Source organism: Erinaceus europaeus, chromosome 9 (genome assembly GCF_950295315.1).
Source record: "Erinaceus europaeus chromosome 9, mEriEur2.1, whole genome shotgun sequence".
Taxonomy (NCBI): Eukaryota; Metazoa; Chordata; class Mammalia; order Eulipotyphla; family Erinaceidae; genus Erinaceus; species Erinaceus europaeus.
In genome coordinates this window covers 89391284-89416072 of record NC_080170.1, presented here as the reverse complement: position 1 = coordinate 89416072, position 24789 = coordinate 89391284, and the positions used below count along the sequence as shown (strand labels likewise).

Sequence of the window (24789 nt, the reverse complement as noted above, 5' to 3'; positions counted from 1 at the left end):
ATAGAGAAGAACACCATGTGAAGACACAGAGAGAACACACCATGTGACAACTGAGGCAGAGATGGAAGTGATGTAGTTACAAGATAAGAAATCCCAGGAGTTGAGGCAATGGAAATTGATTCTCAGATTCTCAAAGCAAGCATGGCCCAGAGGACAACTTAATTTCAAACTTCTGGCTTCCAGAATTGTGAGGCCATAAATTTCTGTACTTTCAAGCCACCCAGTTTGTGAGTCGTTGTTATTGCAGTATTGAGGTAAAGAACAAACACCTCATCACAGACCCCTGTAAGCGTCAACCCGGCTTTGACCTAGCACGTTATGATTGGGCCCTCCTCAATCGCTATCGAACAGGCCATGGCCGGTGCACCGCTATGTTCCATCGCTGGGGAGCCAGAGATGACCCGAACTGCCCCTGCGGCTCCAGACAGACTATGACCCACATAGTCAACGACTGCCACCTCTCCAGATTCAAAGGAGTTCTCAGAACTTTACATCAGGCTCAACCTGACGCTGTTGACTGGCTACGGAAGAAGGGCAAACGCTAGAAGAAGAATTGCAGTCCTAGGAAATGAACACATATGATAGCACAGAATATAAACAGCATGTTACTGTTCAACAGAAAGTTAGATTCATCTGGGACGGAGCCAGGCAGTGGCGCACCTGGTTAAGCACACACATTACAGTGCACAAGGATCCCGGTTCAAGCCCCTGGTCCCCACCTGCAGGGAGAAAGCTTCACTAGTGGTGAAGCAGGACTACAGATATCTCTCTGTCTCTCCCTCTCTATATCCTCCTCCCCTCTCAATTTCTATCTGTCCGTATCTAATAAATAAGAATAATAAAAAATAAAATGAAAGATTTTAAAAAATTTAAAAAGATTCATCTGGGACCCTTGGTCATAGTCCGTTTTCCAAAACTGAGACAATGAAGAGTTCTGGGGATGCTTGACTGTAAAGAACTATAGAAAATATCCCTGATAGTATAGTATAGTCTTTGGTTGATTGTATATGTGTACATATATATATATATATATATATATATATGTATATATATATATATATATATATACAGAAGAGAAGAGAAGAGAGAAAGAGGAATGACAGCTAATTACCAATGTTTCTGTAGTGTGGCTTTTTTTTTTTTTCTCCAGGGTTATCTTTGGAACTCAGTATCTGCACCATGACTTCATTGTTCCTGGTGGCCTTTTCTCTCTCTCTCTCTCTCTCTCTCTCTCTCTCTCTGCTAGAGAGAGAAATAGAGAGGAAGAGAGACCTCTACAGCACTACTCCACTGTTCATGAAGTTGCACAGTGTGGGTGTTCTACCAAGTGTGCTACAACCCAGCCCTAGTAGCACAACATTTAAAAAAAAAATACATGATAAAGTCTGTAGTCAGTCAATAAGATTAACATAAATTATGTCAAACAGTAAAGACAGACCATGGTAAAAATGATCCAGAAGATCAAATAAAACTGTGTTTGGGGAATTTTATATTTCCCATATCCCTTCTTTTTAAATCTTTGGACTAGACCATTTGCCTGAGCACCTTCTCGGATATAAGATTCTCTAACAATGTTAAGTCAAGGTTATGTGGTTCAGTAGGCAATACCAGGACCTATGCAGAAGAGCCGGACTCCATTGTTAACTTAAGAAGTGACTGATCAGTGATCTGGGAGGTGGTGCGGTGGATACAACATTGAACTTTCAAGCATGAGATCTCAAGTTTAGTCCCCAGCAGCACATATGTTAAAGCAATATATACTGTCTCGTTAAAGCGATATATACTCTCTCTCTCTCTCCCCTCCCTCCCTCCCTTCCTCCCTCTCCCCCATATTTCTCCCTCTCTCCTCTACCATTGTCATTAATAAATAAAATCTTTTTAAAAAATCAAATGACAGACCAGTCTGTGTTGGTTTTTCTGATTCTCCCACTCATGAGGTCACTTTGTAGTTCATGTGCTCTCAATAGCTGCTTTTATATTGCTACCCCATCTCATTTCATTTTGCTATTGTTGGTGACTTCTCCATTTGTCTTCTTTGACCCAATCATGAAATTCCCCCAAAGACAAGTTTGTCATTAGTATATGCACAGAACTTCCCCTAGGCTCCTGGTATAGTGAATGCTTGATGAAATAAAGTAGAGCCTATATAAGAATGGAGGGAAAGTAGATAGGAAGAAAAGAATGAAGGAAGTGAGAAAGGGAGCAAGGGAAGGGCCAAAGAATCTAACCACTGACAAAATACATAGCCAATGAACATAATAAAGCTAGTTACTGTTACGGTTGCACTTTGGACAAAGGAAAAATTAACAAGAACTATTATTGTTGTTTTACAAATAGTCTCAGTAGGGGCTGGATGGTGGCACACCTGGCTAAGCACACATGTTACAATGCACAAGGACCCAGGCTCAGCCCCCAGTCCCCACCTGCAGGGGAAAAGCTTTAAAAGTGGTGAAGCAAGTCTGCAGGTGTCTCTCTGTCTCTCTCCCTCTCATTCACCCCCTAACCTATTGATTTCTGGCTATCTCTATCCAATAAATAAATAAAGATAATAACAAATAGACTTAGTTGTTTCACAAATGGAGTCAGTTTTTTCAAAATCACACTGGAAAACAATGACATGCTTAATAGTGGACGACAATAGGCTGTAGCACTTACTCTGTCATGTCAATCAGTAGAATCAATAGCCTTGTTAACTTAGCAAAAACAAATTAGATTTTATTGAATTTGTTTTCATCCTTTTTTAAATTTATTTTTTATTTAAGAAAGGATAAATTAACAAAACCTTAGGGTAAGAGGGGCACAACTCCACACAATTCCCACCACCCAATCTCCATATCCCATCCCCTCCCCTGATAGCTTTCCCCTTCTCTATCCCTCTGGGAGCATGGACCCAGGGTCATTGAGGGTTGCAGAAAGTAGAAGGTCTGGCTTCTGTAATTGCTTCCCCGCTGAACATGGGCGTTGACTGGTTGATCCATACTCCCAGCCTGCCTCTCTATTTCCCTAGTAGGGTGGGTCTCTGGGGAAGCAGAGCTCCAGGACACATTGATGGGGTCTTCAGTCCAGGGAAGTCTGGCCAGCATCCTGATGGCATCTGGAACCTGGTGGCTGAAAAGAGAGTTAACATACAAAGCCAAACAAATTGTTGAGCTATCATGGACCCAAAGGTTGGAATAGTGGAGAGGAAGTGTTGGGGGGGTACGCACTGCAAACTCTGCTTTCAGGTATATATTTTGCACTAGTTTATGGATGCATGTGAACCACATGCTCTCTCTCACAGAACCTGGTCTATATCTAGGTTTTGGGACTTTGTTAGGAAGTGAACCACCTGGGATGGAATTAGAGAATACTATGAAAGGAAAGGTCTCACCTGAGTGATGAAGCTGAAGGGTTGTCGTTCCACACGTGAAGTCTCTGGACACAGCTGAGCTGAAGCATGTTGAGGTGGCAATCGTTGCATTGATTAGGTTGCGATTGGCAGATGCATTATTTGATATGGATTGGGAGAGGCATGTGGGAAAGTGGGCCCTATCCTAAGGTTCCAGGACTGGGAGAAATATAGGCTCTATAGTGGAGATGTGAGGTTCCTGCTGTCTTAGGGTTCAGAAAGACAATGGATAGTTAATGTTATCATCACATTATTTGGTAATTGGGTTAACTTTGAAAAGTCCTTTTGTTAGGGTTTGCTGTATAGTGCCTAGTATCTTATATAGCTGTGCCACTGGTTGCCTCTGATCTACTTGGTCTAGGCTTTTGAGAGAGTCCGCATATCAAATACACAGCCTATATATTAAAAAGACTCAGTCTGTGTTTTAAAAACTTCAAGACATACAATTAATTTTCCCCTCTCATATTAATTAACTAGTGATTTATATGACTACACTTTATTAGGAGTGTACATAAACACCATTCCCACCACCAAAATACTGTGTCCCATCCCACCCACCCCCCCACCCCCACCCCCTGTCCAGGAAGCCACATGTCCACCTCCCCCTCACCACAGGGTTTTTACTTTGGTGCCCTACTTTCAATTTAGTCAGATCCTGCTTTTAGTTTCCCTTTCAGATCTTCTTTCTCAACTTCTGTTGATGAGTGGGATCATCCCATACTCGTCTTTATCTTTCTGACTTAGCTCACTTAACATAATTCCTTCTAGCTCTGTCCAAGATGGGTCAGAGAAGGTGGGTTCATTGTTCTGATAGCTGTATAGTTTTCATCCTTTTTATACAACAAGACTGTGAACTTTGCCCTCCTGGCATATTCAAAAGATTTAAAAAAAAAAAAAAAGGAAGCTCTACACCTTCAGACCATTCATAATGACAATCTATATAATATCGGGGATGGGAGTGCTTAAATAACTCTTTCTCAGCTATAATGCAATTCCCTTCTTGTAATCAACATAGAAAGAAAGCAATATCTATGTAATGAAAGTGCCTCTGTTGTCATGGAAACAGGAAGAAGCAACAGGAGGGAAAAACCTAGCCTTTTAAGTATGTTTTGTTACAAGGTGTCAGTGCCCATTATGCATGATCACTGCCTTGTTCTTAAATCACTCTTGCCTTTACACAGCTTTACTTCATGCTGCAAACACAATCCAATGTTCTCAACTACATATTAGCCTCTGGGAAAGCAAAGCAACATTTCAGCAGGACTCTTTATCCTTCCCTAGGGGGTAGTGCATTATCTATTCATCTTTTTTAAATGCCTAGTGCCTTCTATCTCAGATTCTAAAATGTGTTCTTGCAATTTTGTGCCAGCATCTCTGAGTTTGTTGTTATAATTAGCAGCAACATTATTAAATAATAAAAAAGTAAATGGATTACAGAAGCCAGACCAGGAATAAGATTAGGGTGTAAAAAGGAACAGTGTACATGGCAATGATAGGTCTGTTCTGCCCTTCTCTTAGCAGACCTCCTTCCTGCCAGCCCACATTGAGCCTAACCAGGGATCGGCCTCCAGAAAGGCTAGGTACTATGGTGAGTCTGTGGCTGTGCATCTCATAATAATGGGTAGTTGACAAATTACTGGCAGTGAGGCCATCTCCTACATAATTTATTTCAAACAGTATTTCCCAAAGTGTCAGTGCTGTTCTAGGCATAAGAATCCTCTAGTATGTTTGCTAAAAGTGAAAAATCTTGAATTTCTGTTTGATTCTATTTCCTGATCTACTGAGTCAGCCGTTTAGGGGCTGAGTTTGAGAGATCTGAATGCTAGAATGTCTATTAGAATTTAAGAACCCAAGTTTCAGGGGAAAAAAAGATAGAGGGAAATACCTTCTGGCCCTAAGTACGAAGGAACGGAGGGAGGGAGAGAGAAAAGAAGGAAGGGACTCTAGGCTATGTAAGAAAAAGGGAAGCAGACAAGCAAAAGATGAAACTTAGCTAATTCAAGCTTTCCTTGGGTTTTGCCTTAATTATAACTTCTGTAGATTCAAGCCAGACTGAAGTTTGCATTAGAAGCATGTGTTGTGGGCGCTGGGCAGTAGCGCAGCAGGTTAAGCACACGTGGTGCAAAGCGCAAGGACCAATGTAAAGATCCTGGTTCAAGCCTGCAAGTGTCTATCTTTCTCTCCCTCTCTCTCTCTTCCCCTCCTCTCTCCATTTCTCTCTGTCCTATCCAACAACGACAACTTCAATAATAACTACAACAATAAAACAACAAGGGCAACAAAAGGGAATAAATAAATAGATGTTTTTTAAAAAGCAAAGCTGAGTATTTTTAATTAACTTTTTTATATTCACTGCTTGTGAAGCAACTCCCCTGCAGGTAGGGAGTTGGGGGCTCCAACCAGGATCTTTAAGCTAGTCCTTGCGCTTAGAGCCAAGTTGTGCCACATGCGCTTAACCCGCTGCTCTACCATCCAACTCCCAAAAGTGAGTCTTTTATTTTTATTTTTTTATCTTTATTTATTTATTGGAAGAGACAGCCAGAAATTGAGAGGGGGAAGGGGGAGATGGAAAGAGGGAGAGACAGAGAGACACCTGCAGCCCTACTCTACCACTTGTGAAGCTTTCCCCCTTGCAGGTGGGGACCAGGGGCTTGAACCCAGGTCCTTGTGCACTGTAATGTGTGCACTCAACCAGGTGCGCCACCACCTGGCCCCCCAAAACTGAGTCTTCTTATACACAGTAATCTTACAATATTGTAACCTACTATTAACCACAAATAAAAAAATAAAGGATAAAGTATATATATATATATACACACACACACACACACATATATATATGTCTTCTTCTAAGCTAACTTATTTTTGCCAGCCCTTAACATGTCAAAGATAGGAACCAAGTGGTAGTTCACCTGGTTAAGTGCACACATTACAGTGCACAAGAGCCCAGGTTCAAGCTCCCCAGCTGCAGGGGGAAAGCTTCACAAGTGGTAAAGAGGTGCTACAGGTGTCTCTCTATCTCTCTCCCTCTCTATCTCCCCTATTCAATTTCTCTGTTTCTACCCAATAATGAATAAATAATATCTTTTAAAAATCTTTCTTTAAAAAAAGGATGCCTAAGATAAAGTTTTCATCTCCTTGAAAGAGTCAGGTAGGTAAGCTAACAGTTAAAATGCTATCAGATACCACCAAAAACTCTCCAAACATTGGCTGTTGCTATCTTTCTGATGTATGACATTCTCACAGGAGTGAAGTGATGCCTCGGCGTTGTCTTTATCTGTATTACTCTGATATCAGAACATTTTTTATAAGTCTGTTGAACTTTTTTTTTTTTTTTGCCTCTGGGGTAATTGGTGTTCGGTGCCTGCACTATGAATCCCCTGCTCCTGGAGGCTATTTTTTCCCTTTTTGTTGCCCTTGTTGTTTATTGTTGTTCTTATTGTTGTTGTTATTGCTGTCATTGGTGTTGGATAGGACAGAGAGAAATCGAGAAAGGAGAGGAAGACAGAGTGGGGGAGAGAAAGATAGACACCTGCAGACCTGCTTCATTGTTTGTGAAGTGACCCCTCTGCACGTGGCTGAGAGCTCGAACCAGGATCCTTATGTCACTGCCAGTCCTTGAGCTTCATGCCATGTGCACTTAATCCGCTGCACTACTGCCGGGTCCCCCTGTTGAACATTTTTTATCTGTCTGTTGGCCTTTTGGATCTCTTCTTTGGTGAATATTCTGTCCATATCCCAACCCGACTTTTGAATGAAGTTGTTTGCTTTTTGTTGCTGAATTTGGTGAGCTCTTTGTATATTTTGGTTATTAACATTTGATGTATGGCATATAAAGATCTTTTCCCATTCTGTAAGGATTCTCTTTATTTGGGTGGTGGCTTCTTCTGCTGTAAAGATGCTTTCTTTTTTTATTATTAGCTAGAGACAGTGAGAAATTGAGAGGAAGGGGGAAATAGAGAAAAAGAAAGAAACACCTATAGCCCTGTCTCACCACTCATGAAGCTTCCCCCCGTACAGGTAGGGGGTAGGGGCTTGAACGCAGGTCATTAACACTGTAATGTGTACAGTTAACAAGGTGCACCACAGCCCAGCCCCCAGATGCTTTCCAGACTACATTGACTAAGCCAATGTAGTCTCATTGGCTTATCTTTGTTTTTATTTCCTTGTGAATGGAGTTGAGTCAATAAAGATGCCTATCAAACTTAGAAAAGAGTTCTGCATATGCTTTCCTCTAAATAGTTGATGGTTTCTGGTTTAACATCCAACTCTTTGATCCACTTAGAGTTTATGTTTGTGTGTGGTGAAATGTAGTGGTTTAATTTCATTCTTCTGCATGTTTCAACCCAATTTTTCTAACACCATTTGTTGAAGAAACAAATCCTTTCTCCATTTAATTGTTTGGGCCCATTTGTCAAAAGTTAGATATCCATGTATATGGGGGGCTTATTTCTGGAGTCTCATTTCTATTTCACTGGTCAGTGTGTCTATTTTTGTTTTAGTACCAGCAGCTTTGGTTATAATGGCCCTATAATATAGTTTGAGAATTAGAGGGTGATGCCTCCTTCTGTTCTTTTTTTTTTTTTTCTCAAAATAGTTTTGGTGAGTATTTTTCTAATTCCAGATAAACTTTTGTAGTTTTTTTTTTTTAGTCTTTTAAAGAAATTCAGTTGGTACCCCTCTTCTCCTATGGTCTTGTCAATATTTCCATTTTATAAATAAAAATTAAAAAGAAAAAGAAACTTAATGGTACCTTGACAGGGCTTACATTAAATCTATCATGGTTCTGGGTGGAATAGTCATTTTTATTATGCTAATTCTCCTAATCCATAGGATATCTTTCTATTTCTTTGTATTTTTTTCTAGTCATATGAATAGTGACTCATAATTTTCAGTATACATGTTTTTTATTTCTTTTGTTAGGGTTATTTTTATTTCTTTTGTTAGGTTATATTTGAACCTTTTTACACTGCTGGTGGGACTGTAAATTCGTCCAACTCCTGTGGAGAGCAGTTTGAAGAACTCTCACAGGCTAGGAATGGACCTACTGTATGACCTGGCAATTCCTCTCCCAGGAATATATCCTAAGGAAACAAACACTTCCATCCAAAGAAATCTTTGTATACCTGTGTTCATAACAGCACAATTTATAATAGCCAAAACCTGGAAGAAACCTTGGTATCTAACAACAGATGAGTAAATAAGGAAGTTGTGATATATATATATATATATATATATACAATAGAATATACTACTCAGCTACTAAAAATGATGAAGCCACCTTCTTCACCTCGTCTTGGATAGAACTTGAAGGAATCCTGTTAAGTGAGATAAACCAGAAAGAGAAAGATAAATATGGGATAATCTTACTTATGGGCAGAATTTAAGAGACAAGAACAGAAAGGGGACTGGTTTTGGTGTATTACATCAAAGCAAAGGACTCTGAGGAAGGAAGACAGGGAAGAGAATGGGGGGAGGCTATGTTCAGGTACTGGTACACAATAATGGTCCTACTTTGAAAATGAGAGTGTTTCTCAGACACCTATCTTGGTGACATGAGAAATTGTACCCATGTCACAACAACTGTACTGTAAACCATTAACCTCCCAATGAGGGGGGGAAAACCCTCTCCAATGCGCAATGAGATATTTCCATTCTCACTAGGATGGTTACAATCAAGAAAATAGTTTTGAGTGTTGGTGAGGGCATAAAGAAATTAGAACATTTTACATAGTTGGTAGTGTAAATTATAGAATTTAAAATGGTGTGCCCCTGTTTTGATAGTTCCCAAATAAGTTAGAATGCCAGGAGATGTCTTACCTGGAAAGGTGCTGTGCCCTGCCAAACACAAGGATTAGGATTAGAGCCTCAGGATAACATGGAAGAAGCACACACCAGGGGAAGCTCCACAGGCAGGGGGCCAGTGCTGAGATGTCTCTCCCTCTATTTCTAGAATAGAAAGAAGAAAATATACATAAGATTGGGAATTGTAAAGTCACAAAACATGTGTCTCTTATGTTGAAGGAAAAAATAAAAACTAAATAGTTGCGCTACCCAGAAATCAAAATGATTTAAAGGGGTCGGGCGATGGCGCAGTGGGTTAAGCGCATGTGGCGCAAAGCGCAGGAACCGGCGTAAGGATCCCGGTTCGAGCCCCCGGCTCCCCACCTGCAGGGGAGTCGCTTCACAGGCGGTGAAGCAGGTCTGCAGGTGTCTATCTTTCTCTCCCCTCTCTCTCTGTCTTCCCCTCCTCTCTCCATTTCTCTCTGTCCTATCCAACAACGAATTGCGTCAACAAGGGCAATAATAATAACCACAATGAAGCTACAACAAGGGCAACAAAAGGGGGAAAAAATGGCCTCCAGGAGCGGTGGATTCATGGTGCAGGCACCGAGCCCACCAATAACCCTGGAGGAGGAAAAAATAATAATAATAATAAAAAAAATGATTTAAAACATGTATTCATACAAATGTTTATATATAATATTCATATCGGTGATGTTTGTAACACCCCAAAAGTAACAACCCAATGTTAACTTATTAGAAGACAAACAAATGTAGTATACTGTGCAATTGAGTGTTATTTAACAATAAAGTGAATTAAATATTAATGTTACATATGCAGTACCTTGAAAACATCTTGCTAAGTGAAATAAACTAAATAAACTAAGGCATATATTTTATTATTCCATGTAGATGATATAACCTGAATGGGCAAACCTTTAGAGACAGAAAGTAGATAAATATAAAAAATAAATAAAAAATAAAAAAAAGAGAGAGGCAGGCTGGGAGTATGGATCAACCTATCAATGCCCATGTTCTGCGGGGAAGCAATTACAGAAGCCAGACCTTCCACCTTCTGCATCCTACAGTGACCCTGGGTCCATACTCCCAGAGGGTTAAAGAATAGGAAAGCTATCGGGGGAGGGGAGGGGATACAGGGTTCTGGTGGTGGGAATTGTGTGGAGTTGTACCCCTCTTATACTATGGTTTTGTCAATGTTTCCTTTTTATAAATAAATTAAAACAAAATTAAAAAAGAAGTTATGGGATATATATATTCTCCATGGAATATTGGGACAAAATAGATGGAAGTGATTATTCTTAGAAAAAGAAATAAAGAGATGACAGCTATCAGATAGTTTCACTCATATCTGGAATCTAAAGAACTGATACATATGATATTTTAAAAAAAGAAAGAAACACAGAAGCTAGAAAACTGTTTCTAAGATTTGTGAGAAATATGACTTCTTTGGGAGATGGGAAGGTGGGGACACAGAACTCAGGTGGTGGGTGTGTTGTGGAACTAAACATTGTAATCTTAAAATACTGCAATCCACTATTAATCACAAATAAGAAAGGGGAAAAAATAGTGCCATAGTTGTGTGAGTTTGTGGTCCAAGAGGTGGCGCAGTGGCTAAAGCACCGGACTCTCAAGCATGAGGTCCTGAGTTCAATCCCCAGTAGTTGTGTGAGTTTGTTTTTAAAAAGTACTTGTCTGGGGACTCGAGAAATAGAACCACCATGCCCACGACTCAGGTACCCAAGCTCAAACTCCACAAAAAGGTGTTATGGTATCTGGGGACATTTTGATCTATAGTCTGTCTCTCTATTCTTCCTGGCTGCCTGCCTGCCTATCTGTCTGTATGTCTGTCTATCTATCTATCTATCTATCTCTGGATTAAAATAGTGGCCCAGAACAGTGAAATCATGTAAAACTTTGGTTTTATCAAAACCAAACAAATACCTCTGTTTGAGCCTATTAGAGCCTCAACTTGTATGCTAGAGGTTCCTAAGGTTCCAGGTTCAAGCTCCAGCACCATTATATGCCCAAGTTGAGCAGTCTTGTGTTTTCACTCTCTCTCTTTCTCTCTATTTTAATTTTTGAAAAACCTGAATTGTACTTTATATCACTTTACCAGTGAATTTCCAGTTTGTAAATTATATCACAATAGTTTTTAAGTGATAGAAGAAATGTTCAAGAAAAAAATTTATATTGGGGGGCCGGGTGATGATGCACCTGGTTGATTACATGTATTACAATGCTCAAGGACCCAGGTTCAAGTCCCCGGTCCCCACCTGCAGGGGGAAAGTTTTACGAGTGGTGAAAGCAGGGATGCAGGTTTCTTGGTCTCTCTCCTGCTCTATCACCTCCTTCCCTCTTGATTTCTGGCTGTCTCTATCCATTAAATAAAGATTGAAAAAATTATATTGATATCCATGTTCGTGATGACCACATAAACGCTTTTAGGTTGTCTAGAGAACAAAAACTGTTTCAACTTTCTTCTACTCACATTTACAACACTTGTGACACAAGATGTGTGGGTTTATCACATACCAAACAATTCTTGACACCAGCTGGGAGTCCTGTAATTCAATTCAGTTCTAGTATCAGATCTCAGGATAAGAACTTGTTCTCACAAGACTGTCTATAGAACCAGTGTAGGCACAAGAAAATGATTCCTTCTTTATCAAGCATGTCTTATTAGATTAATAAGTCACTTTTAGACTATTATCTTTTTGTAAAAAAAAATTGACGTTACATTGGTTTTCAAGACTATTATTTATTTATTTAGTGTTTAATGTCATACCTCTTCAAATGTAAGCTCCCATACCACAGCCACCACTAAAGTACTAATATCCCACCTCCACAAACCATTATTTCCTCTCCATTGTTTCAAACTTCTCTCCTCTTCCCGTTAACAACCTTAGCTTTTACAATTAGAGTTCAACTCTTAAAAGAGTTTTATTAGTACAAAAGCAAACTGGCTTGATCAAGAAGAGCAATTTAAGAGAGCCAAATAGTAATGTCTGATATCCTTGGAATTCTGTTTCTGCTCAATTTCCATTTGAATATATTATAGATCATCAAGGTTTAACTGTAGGACTGTCTTATTTCATTTTATTTCTCCAATAAAAAACTTTTCAAGAGAACACTAAGGCTTTATTTAATATACTGTGGAGAAAAATCTCATGTAATAAACCAAATTTCACTTATTCTTATTTCCTGGTCTTCTATTTTATTTTCTCCATGTTGCCAAATGATTAGAACCAGAACTATCTAGACTCAGAGAACTATACCAGAACTATCTAGACTCAGAGTTCAATTTTCTGTCTTTAATAGCAGCTATGATATGGGTTGACATGTATATTCAGAAGGAACCATAGAGTTTCTGGTATATTTTAAATTTCCGTTATTGGGAGGATTAATGGCTTATAGTCAACAGTAAAATACAGTAGTTTGTACATGTGTAACATTTCTCAGTTTTCCACATAACACTTCAATCCCATCTAGGTCCTCCTCTGCTATCATGTTCCAGGACCTGAACTCCCCCCCCATCCCCCACTCCAGAGTCTTTTACTTTGGTGCAATACACCATTTTTTAAAGTATTTTTGTAAGGGATTGATTTATGTTTTGAAGCAGGACAAAGAGAAGAATACTCAGCCCCTGTGGTATCTGTTGCTTGGGAAGCAACAGACTATTCAACATTTATAAATGGTGGCAAAACATTTTGGTTTGAAGCATAGGATGATTTTACCAAACCAAAATTAAAGTTTACCAGCAACTGAGATGCTGATAGGTGTCTGTTTTTTTGTGTGTGTATTTGTTTTTAAGATGTTTCCATCTTCAGCATTTATATTCCATTTGGGAGGAAAGGACATTACTATCTTCCCTTTTCCATAGTGCGATTATTCTCAAAATCATTGTCGACTGCCTGATTGAAATTTCTCCACTTGTGATTTGAAAACTCCAAATTTGGATTCACCCAAAACCACTTAAGTCAAGTAATCAGTGGGTTGGACCCAGGCACCTGTTTTCAAAAACCATTCTGGTGATTTCTGTGCTCAGGCTTGAAACCCTCTGGTTCATGTGAATGAGGAGCAGAGAGCTGGGCATTTGGGTTGGCTATGCTCCAAATGTGAGAAACTAAAGTTTTTCAGAGATTTAGATGACTGTTGTGATGTGTATATAAGTGTTCTCTCTACTCGGCTTGCAGGTGAATGCCGTGAGGGTGTATGTGAACAGTTCTTCAGAGAACCTGGATTACCCAGTTCTTGTCGTGGTTCGCCAGCAGAAAGGGGTGCTGTCCTGGCAGGTTCCACTGCCCTTCCAAGGACTGTGAGTGGGCATTTTCCTGAACAACGTCATTACATTTAGTTTCTTTCAGTGCTTTAGGGATTGGTCACTTTAGTAGTGAAAGGAGAACTCAAAACATTCATAATGCTGACACATTTTGCATCCTAAATACAAACACTAGTTGTGGTAAATACCATAATTTGTCATGCTGTTTAGGTTCCATTGTTGTTGAAATTATTAAAAGATTTTTTTCCCTACATTTGAAGCTCCTGGAATGCCTTTTACCATTTTAATTCTCTCAAGAATGCTTTGTAGCATTTGTTTGGTTAGCAGACCATCCTCCAACACAAGGGTGAAACCCAGGAGCTAATTTAAATGAGTAATACCTCCCCCATTCTTCAACATGTCCACAGGGTGCGCATTCTTTATTTCATAATATTTAATGAGTGCTTCAAAGTGAAATATGTGCAGGATTCAACAGTGGAAAAAAACTGCCTTTATAGATTTTTTTTTAAAACAGGACAGGGGGATAAGTCATATAGCACTAAATAGAAAACAATCCACAGGCACAGAGTGAAGCCAGATGTGGCCCCCTGCTCAGTGTCACAGTAAGATGACAATGCCATGCCAACTTTTGCAGGAAGGAAAGGTTTTTTTTTTTTAATTTTTACTATATTTATTGGATAGAAGCAGCCAGAAATCGAGAGGGATGGGGGGATAGAGTGGGAGAGAGACACCTGCAGCCCTGATTCACCACTCATGAAGCTTTTCTCCCTGTAGGTGAGGACTGGGAGCTTGACCCCAAGTCCTTGCACATTGTAACATGGGCTCAACCAGGTGCACCACCACCTAGCCCCAGGAAGGAAAGTTTTTTTATTATAGTTTGAACACACTAGGGGCGAAAGCAGTGCTCAGATCTACCCACCATGTCCCTTTGCTTCCAAGGAATTTTTTAAATATTTTATTTCATGAGAGAGAGAGAGAGACCAGAGCACTGCTCAGCTCTGGTTTATGGTGGTGGTAAGGACTGAATCTGCGAACTCAGAGCTTTAGGCATGAGAGATTTTTGCATAGCCATTATGCTATCTTCCCAGTCCTCAGGGAATTGTTACACTTGTAAAGGAGGAACTGGAAAAAAGGACAGATAGGATAGGGACTTGAGACCACTGGGACATTCCACTTGTGGATCAGGGAAGGGTTTTCTGTGTTTTCCCTCCTTTTAACAGGTCAGAAACTCTGTTGTTTGCTCTCTGTTATTTGAAGACAAAAGGCAAGAAGTAGTAAAGGGGTTGGAAGTTTCAGCTTTTTGTCTTTTTTTTTTTTTTTAATTCAGTTTTAAAGTTGTAACTGTTCCTCGCAAGGCAATTCCTGCAAACAATGTTCTTAAGCTAATGCATTTTGCCTAACCCAATTCATCATTTCTACTCCTCCCCTCTCCTCTAGGGCCAGGTCAGCATGGTTCTATCCCTTTTGGGCCACAATTTCAATAGTATGATGTTAAATCACTTTTAGAGGTTGAGGAATTTAAGGATTGAAATCCTGATTCTGGGAGACTTGACTTGGTTACTGGCTTTTTGTTGTGTTTAGCTTAAGAGTGGGAGAAAAAGAAAAAACTCAAGAGTGGGAAAAAAAAAGTACCTAGCTGATTGTTTTATTCAAGACACTTGGCTCTTTAAAATGGTATAGTTTTCCTCACTAAATTAGGAGGAATGTTCAGTAGAATGTAGACAGGTTCAAAGTGAGTCAGCACTGAATAGTCCTCACCTCCCTATTACTATATCTCATAAGCATATGCCAAAAGTTCTAACTGTAAAATCACTGTCAATAAGTCCAGTCTGAGGGCCACGGAGATAGTATTGTGGGTATGCAAATAGATTCTCATGCCTGAGGCTTCAAAGTTCCAGGTTCAATCCCTACAACAGTAAACAAACAAACAAACAAAAACAAACAAACAAATCATTCAAGCAAGTCTGGGGAGAATTGAAATGAACTAGACTTCTTTCCCTCCTTGCTCATCAAGTCTTGTCTCATTCTTGCTGTTTCAGTTTTGTTTTGTTTTTCCCTTTGCTGACTGCTTGCAGATACCAGAGGAGTTATAACTACCAGGAAGTGAGCCGCACCTTATGTCCCTCCGAAGCAACCAATGTAACAGGACCTCTGCAGCAACTGATATTTGTAGATGTGGCGTCCATGGCACCCCTGGGGGTCCAGTACAAACTGCTGGTTACCAAGATCAAGCATTTTCAGCTACAGTAAGCAAGACTCCTTGTGGCCTTTCTCCCATCATTTATCCTCTGTTCCTACACTTGTGCATGCTCAATCCCACTTCCTCCCTTACAGATCAGCACTCAGGTGAACTTATGGAGGCCAGGAGGTACCTTACCCAGTAGAGCACAGAGCTTGTTATGACTGAGACCCAAGGTTCAAGCTCCAGCAACACATAGAAGCACCACGAGCAGTACCTAGAGAGCTCCATGGTGTAGTGGTGCAGTGTTGTTTCTCATCTGTCTATCTCTCCATCTTTCTATCGTCTATCTGTCTCTCCCTCTTTCTCTTCTCCACTCCTCTTTCAAAAAATTTATAATAAAATAGTAGGGCCAAGGAAGCCATTCAGTAGTGTAACACAGGCACAAGAACCCTGGGTTCATTTTCTGGCACTGCATAAAAACATTTTTAATACAATAGCAATAGTAATAATAATAATGACAAGGGCAACAAAATGGGGGGAGGGAGAATGGCCTCCAGGAGCAGTGGATTCATAGTGCAGGCACCGAGCCCCAACATTAACCCTGGAGGCAAATATATATATATATATATATATTACTTATTTATTTATTTAGGACAGAGAGAAATTGAGAGGTAAGAGGTTAGATAAAGAGAGAAAGAGAGAGACAATTGCAGGACAGCTTTGCCACTCATGAAACTTCCCCCTTGTAGGTGGGGATCAGGGACTTGAGCCCAAGTCCTTGAGCATTTTAACATGTGCTCTCTACCAGGTGCGCCATCACGCAGGTCCAGAACACATTTTTAAAGATGGGAACTATCCACTTGGCATATTGTCTTAGCACCCTCTGAATGCTCCTGAAGTATATAGTACGGTATCTTTTCGGGGGGAATTGAGAAACCTGTCCTGTGTAAAAAAGGCACTGGTGACTGGGTACTTTTGTATTACTCACTAGTACCACTCTATTGAAAAAAGTTGGGGGGGGGCAGGTAGTGGTACACCTGATTGAGTGCACATGTTACAGTGCACAAGGACCCAAGTTTAAGCCCCTGGTCCCCACTAGCAGGGGGAAAGCTTTGTGAGTAGTGAAGCAGGCCTGCAGCTGTCTCTCTGCTCTATCTCCCCCTTCATTCCCAATTTCTCTCTATCCAATAATATATTTTTTTTAAGTTTTGGTTTTGTTTTAATGAAGACCTCAGTTATTTCCCCTATATTTATTATATCCCAGTTTTTTCCTTCTCCTTCCAGCTTCCTTGGGCTACACCATCTCAGGTTACTTATATTCTGGATAGAATATAAGATCCCATAGGGGCAGGAGGCAGGCGGTAGCACAGTGACTTAAGCGCACATGGTGCAAAGCGCAAGGACCAGTTAGGATCCCGGTTCAAGCCCCCGGCTCCCCACCTACAGGGGAGTCGCTTCACAGGTAGTGAAGCAGGTATGCAGGTGTCTCTCTGTCTCTCCTCTCTGTCTCCCCTTCTCTCTCATTTTCTCTCTATCTCTATCCAATAACAAATAAATCAGAAAAAAAAATCCCTTAGGGGTGTGGTTCCACCAGGATCTATCTGTTGTCTTCCCAAGGTTACTTTTATAAATTATTGTAGAAAAATGTATAAAACTTTGAGCAGAAAGGCTAAGGTTATTCTTTGATAAGTCCAGAAACTTAAGAAACTATTCTGCCTTACCATAATCTAAGTCCTCTCAAGGATTCAGGGTGTCTTTCTGTTTTGATGGTAGTTCCTTCGGCTATGCAGAAGCTTTTCAGTTTGATGTAGTCCCATTAGTTTATTTTGCTTTTATTCTCCTTGCTATTGAACTTGAATTTTCAAAGACGTTTCCAATACAAAAATTATGGAGTGTTCTTTCAGTGTGTTTGCAATGTGTTTTCCTATGTATTTGATGGTTTCTGGTCTAATACCCATGTCTTTAATGTATTTGGAGTTGACTTTTGTTATATTTATTATTTATTTACTTATTTATTTATTGGACAGAGAGAGAAATTGAGAAGGGAGGGAGAGATAGAGAAAGAGAGAGACACCCACAACCCTGCTTCACCACTGGTGAAGTTTCCCCCTGCAAGTGGGGACCAGGGGCTTGAACCTGGGTCCTTGTGCACTGTGATGTGTGCACTTAACCAGGTGTACCACTGCCTGGTCCCTGGAGTTGACTTTTGTGCATGGTGATATGTGGTGGTCTAGTTTCATTCTTCTGCACATTTCAACTCAATTTTTCCATCACTATTTGCTGAAAGGATTCTCCTTTCTCCATCTAATGTGTTGAGCCCCCATGTCAAAAATTAGTTGTTAATAGGTGTTAATAAATTAAAATAAAAATTAGTTGTTAATAGGTGTGAGGTCATGATTTTTAAAATAAAATTTAATTAGAATGCAGACCTAAAACCATTTGCTAATATACTATCTAGTTCCGTGCTGCAATGGCAACACTGAGTAGTCTGGAACAGAAATATTGTGACCTCCAAGCTTGAAATACTTACTATTGTACCTTTAAGAAAAAAAAAGTTTGGGGTGATAGCTCACCTGGTAGGGCGCATGCTTTAATATCTGGGCAATCCAGATTCAAACACTGGCACCTCACTGAGGTACCACAGTGCCAGGAGAGATTCCAGGGCTATGGTATTTCTCTCTCTCTCTCTCTCTCTCTCTCTATATATATATATATATATATATATATATAGTTGTCAGCCCATCTGTAGGAAAGATGAAATTACATATATAGGAAGCCCAAATCTGCGCAAAAAAAAAAAAAATAGTAAGAGACAAAAGAAGTAGATAAATTTCACAGACAATGTTGAACAGAAGCAATCAAACAAAGGAATATATACATTGTGTCATTTCATAACATGAAGCTTAAGGACAGAAACTATACCCCTGAAATCTTATAACTGTAAATTAATGTTAAATCACTAATAAAATTATTTAAAGGTTGTCATTTAATGTCATTCATAGTATTAACAATTAGAATAGTAGTATTTGGGGGAAAGAAAGAGAACCTTACTATAGCAGTAGTAAAGTTTTAAGTATATAGTTGAATTGATTCGCATCAGCTAAGTTGCTATCCTTCAATAAAAAGGCTAGTTTTTTTGTTTGTTTTTTAGTTGCCACCAGGGTTGTTGCTAGGGCTTGATTCTGGCACTATGAATCCACCACTCCCTGCAGCCATTTTTTGTTTGTTTTTTGTTTGTTGTTGTTATATCTGTTTTATTTAATAGGACAGAGAGAAATTTAGTGCGCAGGAGGAGACAGAGAGGGGAAAAAGATAGGCACCTGCAGCCCTGCTTCACTGCTCTTGAAGCATCCCCCCTGTTGGTGAGGTACAGGGGCTTGAACCCAGGTCCTTGTGCTTTCAGTCAGGTGGGCCATCACCTGGTCCCCCAAAAAGTTATTTTTTAATCAAGATATTTAAATATGGTATTACTTGTCTTGCAACTTGTTTTTCTCATTAGAATATTCAGTTCTTTCAAAGTACTCCTTAAATGTCTGAAGTAAACAGTCTTGCAGTCAGTAAACTTGCCAATAGGATTCAAATATGTATCTTTGTTTTCTCTATAACCATTGACAGTGTTATACCCACAAAGATAAATGAAGGGGAATATTATTGACTAGTTGGAAGGAAGAAGTAGTCACAACATTTTTAACATCTTTTTTAAATTATCTTTATTTGTTGAGTAGAGACAGCCAGAAATAGAGAGGGAAGAGGGTAATAGAGAGAAAGAGAGACAAAGAGACACCTGCAGCCCTGCTTCATCACTTGCAAAGCTTTCCTCCTACACGTGGGGATAGGGGGGATAGGTGGGGATTCAAACCAGGATGCTCAAACCAGGGTCCTTGTGCATTGTAACATATGCATTCAACCAGATGTGCTACAGCCTGACCCCTAATCACAACAGTTTTAAAAAACATTATTTATTTATTTATTTATTTACTTATTTTGGATAGACAGAGAGGGAGATTGAAAGGGAAGGGAGATAAAGAGAGGGAGTGAGACAAAGAGACACCTGCAACATTACTTCACCACTTCACCTACCTGCAGGTAGGGGCCAAGGACTTGAACCAGAGTCCTTCAGCATTGTAATGCATGCAGAATTGAGAACTGTTACCGTCTTTCTTTCTTCCTTCCTTCCTTCCTTCCTTTCTTTCTTTTCTTTTCTTTATTTGGTAAGATAGAAATTGAGAGGGGAGAAGACAAAGAGGGAAAGAGACAGAGAAACACCTGGAGACCTGATTCACCACTCATGAAGCTTCTCCCCTATAGATGAAGAGTGAGGGCTTGAACCCAGGTCCTTCTGTATAGTAATGTGTGAGCTTAAACAGGTGTGTTACTGTCCAGCCCCCTGATAACTGTTACCTTTAAGCAATTGATGAATACCACACTTATGGTTAGTTATTATGATAATTCAACTAGTGATTTAAAAAAATATATGGGGATTCATATATTTGAAAGAAGCAATAGCCCATTACTTGAACAGAATATACTGTGTACTTCAGATAAGTCTTGCCTTTACATATTAGACTCTATAGCTTTTCCATGAACTTGAATTCCAGGATCAGTTTTCTATAAAGCTTATTAGACCCTTTAAAGAACTAAATCCTATGAAACTAAAGTCATAAGATCATAACTCAGTGCACCTATTGATGCTTGCTGTAGAAACTACAAATCGATTCCCTCACATTGTTTAATGTTATCACTTTTTATAATGTGACCTAACCTCAACAGTCAAATGTCAAGAATTTTAAAATGTGCACCATTATTAAGATTTTTTTATTATCTTTATTTACTTATTGGATAGAAACAGCCAGAAATCAAGAGGTAAGGGGAAGATAGAGAGGGAGAGAGAGAAAAAGAGACACTTGCAGCCCTGCTTAACCATTTGCAAAACATTCCCCCTGCAGGTGAGAACCAGGAGCTCAAACCTGGATCCTTGCACACTGTTAACATGTGAACTCAACTAGGTGTGCCACCACCAGGGCCTTGATACTAAGATTTTTTTTATGATGGTAATGTAACCCTAAGAAGAGGTGGTAGTAAGATACGTGTCATTGGGGGCTGGGTGGTAGCGCAGTGGGTTAAATGCACATAGCATAAAGCACAAGGACCAGAATAAAGGTCCCAGTTAGTGCTCCCAGCTCCCCACCTGCAGGAGGGTCGCTTCACAGGTAGACAGTAAAGCAGGTCTTCAGGTGTCTATCTTTCTCTCCCCCTCTCTGTCTTCCAATCCTCTCTTGATTTCTCTCTGTCCTATACAAAAATGGCAACAATGACAACAACAATAATAACAGCAACAACAATAAACAACAAGGGCAACAAAAGGGAAAAAATAGCCTCCAGGAGCAGTGGATTCATAGTGCAAGCACTGAGCCCCAGAAATAAAGGAGGCAAAAAAAAAAAAAAAGATTGTAGGAAATGGACCTTGATTCTAAGATTTTTTTATGATGGTAATGTAACCCTAAGAAGAGGTGGTAGTAAGATTGTAGTAACATGTCATTGGGGGCTGGGTGGTAGCGCAGTGGGTTAAATGCACATAGCATAAAGCACAAGGATCAGAGTAAAGGTCCCAGTTAGTGCTCCCAGCACCCCACCTGCAGGAGAGTCGCTTCACAGGTCCAGGCCATAGTTTCCATGAGTCTGAGGGGGTTGACCCCAGTTTCTCCCTGACTCCCGGGTAGAGACAATGGCAGGTCCCCCCTTACCTCATGAACTAATGACGGATGGCTTCTCTGGACAGGGGCTACCTTTCTGCACATACCCCTTCTCCCCCCTTAAAACAAAGGCCATGAGTTACTGTGTATTATGTACGGCTAACATGAAAACCACCGCAAATATACTGGTTTTGCTCAACTGCTCCCTTCTCCCCGCCCTAAAGTGCCTGTAATTTACCCCGAGAAATATGCATTGTGAGCTCATGATCAAGCCTTGTATGGTAACTTTCTAGTGTGATCAAATAGTTTGTAGGTCATGATGCAGTTATGTATTGTGTTTGGGTTAATGATTATCTCAACCTTCTCCCTGGACAATGGGTATATCTGCTTGCTTTCTCCCTCAATAAACAAGTCGCTCCTCTGAGGCTTCTCCCTGAACTGGATAAATCTGGCGTGATTCTCTCCTCTCCGTGCACATCACCCCCGGACATGCAGAGCCACCCCAGGACTCCCAGAGGGTCACTCTGACCTCCACCAACCAACGGCCAGGGAGGCGGGGGACCGGAGCAAGCCTGCAAAAGATGTGTCATTTCCTCCCTGGCTCTGAAATATCTCACTTCAGCCTTATTGGTGATCTAGAAATCCAGGATACAGGCAACAGAGAAGAGAAATTTTTGAATGATAAGCTAGAAAGTTTTCTTTTGAAACCATGAATTTTATTACTTTTTAAAGATTATTTATTAATGAAGTGGGGGGAAGAGAACTAGAGCATCATTCTTAGCATTCCTGGGCCACTCTCTATTTTCTTCTTGTTGGATGCTATATTGTGCTAAGCTGGTGATTCAGGTGAAAGCAGGTTCATCACGATACTTTTACAATAATCAGTAAGACTTGGTGATAAGTCAAATGTGGAGGGTAATGAAAAGCTAGGAAACCAAAATAATTCTGACAGTGATGTCAGAAGCCTGGTGAGGATTACTGACCAAGAGATGTAGTGGTCAAGATCAGAGAAATGATCGTTCAGTTCTTCACCTCTGTATGTAGAGCTTGAGATTCTTGAGGAAAAATCATGTGCAGAAGCCAGGCAGACAGCCAGTCTTCTGAAAATGGATTTCAGAGGTGGACATGGGGAGGAGTTAGGAACTTGAGATTCCATAGCATTTTTGTGCACCTTCTGGCAATTGGATGACTCTGTGTGTGTGTGTGTTATTTTATAGTAATTATTACATACATTGTACACATATATCGATATATGCATATATTAATGTATGTGGCTAAGGAAATTGAGATCATGAACTAGGCATGAGTAACATTTTCTTTTTCTCTTTTTTTTATTTTGACTTTTTTTTTATTGGGAAATTAATGTTTTACATTCAACAGTAAGTACAATGGTTTGTACATGCATAACATTCCCCAGTTTCCCATATAACATTTTCTTTTTTAAATCATTTTACTTATTTTGAATAGAGACAGAGAAATTAGGAAGTCGGGCAGTAGCGCAGCGGGTTAAGCGCACATGACGCAAAGCGCAAGGGCCAGCGTAAGGATCCTGGTTCGAGCCCCTGGCTCCCCACCTGCAGGAAGACACTTCAAAAGCGGTGAAGCAGGTCTGCAGGTGTCTATCTTTCTCTCCTCCTGTCTTCACCTTCTCTCTCCATTTCTCTCTGTCCTATCCAACAACAACAACAGCTATGACAACAATAACAACTACAGCAAGTACAACAACAAGGGCAACAAAATGGGAAAAATAGCCTCCAGGAGCAGTGGATTCATAGTGCAGGCACCGAGCCCCAGCAATAACCCTGGAGGCGAAAAGAAAATATTAAAAGGGGAGGGGGGAGGTGGAGAAGGAGAAAGAGACACCTGCAGTACTGTTTCGCCACTTGTGAAGCTTCCTTCCTCCTTACAGGTGTGGACTGGGTACTTGAACCCAGATCCTTGCGCATTATAATGTGTGTGTTTTACCAGGTGTGCCACCAGCCATCCCCGTAATTCCAATTAGATGATCTGACAAGGAAAGAGTCTTAATGCCCATCCATGAATGACTGGTAAAGATGCAGTATGTGTATATCAGTGGACTGTTACTAGGTTATCAAAATTGAAATCATGAGTGGAACTTGAGGTGTTTTTTTTTTTTTTTATTGCCACTAGGATTGCAATTTGTATTGCTGAGGCTTGGTGCTGGCGCTATAAATCCACTGCTCTCAGTGGCCATTTTCCCCCTTTTTTCCCACCTTTTTTTTATTATGTAGGACAGAGAGAAAATGACAGCGGGGGTGGGGAGTGAGATCAAGAGGGAGAAAGTGGTGGGAAGCAGGGGCTTGAAGCAGGATCCCTGTGCACTGTAATGCTCTTGAGGTGACTATACTAAGAAAAATCATGTGGTCTGGGAGGTGGCACAGTGGATAAAGCACTGGACTCTCTAGCATGAGGTCCTGAGTTCAATCCTCAGGAGCACACATACCAGAGTGATGTCTGGCTCTTTCTCTCCTCCTCTCTTGGTCATAATAAATAAATAAATAAATACATTCTTTTAAAAAAGAAAAATCACTCAGAAAAAATTAATTACTGTATAGAGATTCCACTCAGTACAAACTGTAAAGAAGCAAAGCAAATGAACAAGACCCAACAAATATAGCCCTAAGAGTCTATGAAGAGTATAGTGGTTGCCAGAGGGAAAGGCAAAGTGGGGGTGGGAGGAGATGGTAGAGAAGGACCAGATAGATGCCTTTGGTATGGGTGTGCTGAGGTCTCTACACCTATAGAGGTACTCAGCTGTACTCTAGTAACTTGCATAGTATTAATTATAAACCAGGAGGGCGTCAATAGCATAATGGTAACTCAATAGCATATAAATAAATAAATAGATGATAGGTGATCTGAGAAAAAGGAACTATCAACAGAGAGTGAAGGACAGCCAGATGTGTAGGAAAGCAGGTGTTTACAGGAGTCAAAGAAGGAAAAAATTCATTAAAAAACAAAGGGAATGATTATCAGGATCAGATTTCACAAGAAAAGGTAAAAAGAAAAAAAAAAAGTTAAGGGATAAGAGGGCAAGTTAAATAGCTCACTTGAATAGTGTGCTACTTTGCCATGTGTATAGCCCAGGTTCTAGCCCAGCCCAAGCTTCAGTGCTGTTGCATCTCTCTCTCTCCCCTCTGCCTTTATGTCCCTATCTAAAAAATAATAATAATAACTAACGGAAAAAAGGCTTAAGGGGCCAGGTGATGGCACACCTGGTTGAGCACACATGTTACAGTGCACAAGGACCCAGGTTTGAGCCCCCAGTTTCCAACTGCAGGGGGAAAGCTTCATGAGTGATGAAGCATGGCTGCAGGTGTCTCTCTGCCTCTCTCCCTCCCTATCTCCCCACTCCCCTCAATTTATGGCTGTCTCTATCCAGTAAATAAAAATTTTTTTAAAAACTTAAAAAGTTATTTAA

The 24789-nt window shown here is 40.2% G+C and overlaps 1 protein-coding gene across 7 annotated transcripts in view; it reads left to right on the top strand.

Moving 5' to 3' along the window:
* SIDT1 (SID1 transmembrane family member 1) overlaps positions 1-24789 on the top strand; it is a 154742-nt gene that overhangs the window by 44890 nt on the left and 85063 nt on the right. For all 7 annotated transcript variants that reach the window (XM_007516322.3, XM_060198351.1, XM_060198350.1 and 4 more), the window contains exons 2-3: positions 13387-13508; positions 15548-15718. In XM_007516322.3, coding sequence (XP_007516384.1) covers positions 13387-13508; positions 15548-15718 — 293 coding nt within the window. The remainder of the gene's footprint in view (positions 1-13386; positions 13509-15547; positions 15719-24789) is intronic.